We start from the raw sequence: 2743 nt of genomic DNA, 5'->3' as shown, positions 1-2743 counted from the left end.
ACCAGTTAAAAATGCTGATGTATTTTCCGTCATAAGAGGTAGGCGACATGACTTATTTAATGAACAGTTTGATATGTTCCATGATGTTAATTCACAGGTTCTAAGTGCTTGAATGATAAAAAACAGGAGTATTCAAATGGAAAGTATGCATTTTAAGTGACTGTCTTAGGAAATGTATGTGTCATTTTACTTTTGTGAAATAATTTGTTTTGATACTCAATACCATATGCATTTCTTTTGATGTTAATGGTGCAGTTTAATTTCCAAAGATGATAAGTTTCAAAAGTCTTAAAACATTTAATAAATTCGATTACACCTTTTGCAATTTTTCAAACTCCTCTTGACGTATCAAGTAACTCTGTAAAGACATTTTTTATATCAATTTTGTGCTTATCTGTTAATTAATAAAGGTGATAAACACTTTTGAATGGGCTTGAATAGTTTTTCAATTTATAAACAGAAAACTGGTAGTTGCAAGAATGAGGCCCTGTCCATTTTTTTAAATGTCTAATGTTTTCAGAAAATTCACAAAAAAAATGGAGAGCTTAATTATTGCAGCTAAAAAGAGCTTAACATATCAGTGATAAACTTAGAGTGTAAATAAATCAAGATTGTATATACTGTATACAGGGACATTTTAGGCCCGTTTTTATTTCCCCCCTTCCCACATTTCAGCGAATTTAGACAGAGCGAATTCATAGAATGCAGTATAATTTCTTAAACAGCACTATAATTGAAAGAATTTAAAACAGGACAAACTTGGTTACGAGTGTGAAAGGGGGATAATAACAAGGGACGAAAATAACCCTGTATACAGTATTTATAGTTGCTTCAAATTAATTAAATATTCAGAACTCTCAAAGAATTCAAAGATAATGATAAATCAGTGTGATGTTTTCATCACATTATTGAATATGTAAGCACACCTCATTTGCATCAGATGTATGAAAATGTGCAATGCAATAATGTTAACACTTCTCAATGCCTTCTTTATTTGTAAGGAAAACAAGTGTGAAATGTAAATATAATACTTTAATATAATAAACCACTGAAATTAACAAACAATCATAAATTGGGAATGGTACAAACCTAAAAACTGTTTATCTAGGCACTACATGTCACATTATAAAAAAAAGAATTGAATGAACAATGAGTTACATATATCTGAATATACAGAGAAACAGGGATGTTAAATTTTGGTGAACTCTATATACAGGTGTAATTTATCAACATTTAAAACATGGTAGCATTAACAGACTGCATATAACAGTGTAAGATTATCTGAATGTATTACTTCTACATCATGGAGGTACTAAAATTGAAACTGAGGTACATAAATTGATCAATCATTAAGTACTTCATCAATAATGCACATCACTGAACTTGCAAGATTTTTGTCAAATATGTACTCAGACAAGAAATCTTCTTTACTACCTATATAGTGAACATTGCTTACAACTGAATCAATCAATGAATCACTTAATCCAGTTAAGATACCAACATTTAGTAAAGATGGACCACTGTCCTCTAGACATATTTCTCTATACTCCTTAAGTTTTTCAGATATTTTGTTGCGCTGTTCTTCTGACACCGTATGGCAAATCACTAATTCGCAATTTAAGGTAGCAGCATACAAAGCAGCATTTTCTTCAAAGTCGGACAAAAGAGAGTCATGTAAAGGTGGACAATTTAAACATTCACATGTTTTACAGCAATTATCACAGCACAAATGTTTTGGAGTTACTGGTAAAGATTTATTGACATCAGGTGTGAAGAATTCTTGCAAAAGCACTCTTCTGCAGGTTTCAGCCATTGCATACGACCTCATTTTGTCATCCGTTGCTGTTTTGCCAATGTCCTTTCCATGATAGTACAAGACTGACATTGCACTTCTACCATCTCTGCCACACCTCCTGAATTCTTGCATTAATTCCTCAATAGATCTTGGTGCTCCCCAGTTTAATACCATATCTATATCAGGAACATTTACTCCTAGGCCAAAAGCAGAGGTACAAATGACAACCCTTATCTTGCTATCAACTTTTGGAAATTCATCCATGACAATAGTTTTGCACTTATTTGATGTTGAATGGTGATACATAGCAACTAATCTATTTTTAGCACAATGAACACCACAGTATACAGTTATTGACTGGGTATGAGGGCAACATATGATTTGTTGGACCTGAAGGTGAAAATGTTGCCCGAGGCCGCAGGCCAAGGGAAACATTTTCACCTTCAGGTCCAACAAATCATATGTTGCCCGAATCCCAGTCTATAACTGTTTTGTTATACCCTTCACTGCTCACTTAAAATTGATCAATTTAATCAATACACGCTATATTATCAATTGTTTTATATGGAAATTATGGCTTCTTCAGTAAATATAAATCATCAAGCTGAGAAAGAACAAAATCAATTATATATCTATTGTATCACAAAAATTATTTATCACAAAACATACTCTTCCCTTCTTCCTTACCTTGCTATTAGCAACAACTCTTGTAGCTCTTAACTTCGGCTATTTTCGCGTCGCCGATATTGAACGAGGATTAATTATTTGTGACGTAACAGACGAGTGACGTTGCGGTCTAACAATTCCTATGTAAGACCGGTCAATAGTGAAATTGTTAGACCGATGTAATAAACAGTTCTTTTGTAGGACTTTTTATAAGTAATATATATATATAGAATGATATTTATAAGGGTATAACAATATGCATTGTCTCCCAGAACACCTGTA

General features: G+C 32.6%; 1 protein-coding gene across 1 annotated transcript; it reads right to left on the bottom strand.

Annotated features, from left to right (window-relative positions):
* Positions 1 to 1342: 1342 nt before the first annotated feature.
* On the bottom strand, positions 1343 to 2059 carry LOC134274818 (ATP-dependent DNA helicase RecQ-like). The gene has a single exon (XM_062757054.1). It carries the CDS (start codon positions 2057 to 2059, stop codon positions 1343 to 1345), a length of 717 nt encoding a protein of 238 aa, XP_062613038.1.
* Positions 2060 to 2743: the final 684 nt, after the last annotated feature.

Source organism: Saccostrea cucullata, unplaced genomic scaffold (genome assembly GCF_032062105.1).
Source record: "Saccostrea cucullata isolate Sc308-1 unplaced genomic scaffold, CSIRO_AGI_Scuc_v1 ctg6654, whole genome shotgun sequence".
In the NCBI taxonomy this organism is placed as follows: Eukaryota; Metazoa; Mollusca; class Bivalvia; order Ostreida; family Ostreidae; genus Saccostrea; species Saccostrea cuccullata.
This window is presented reverse-complemented; position numbering and strand designations above follow the sequence as displayed.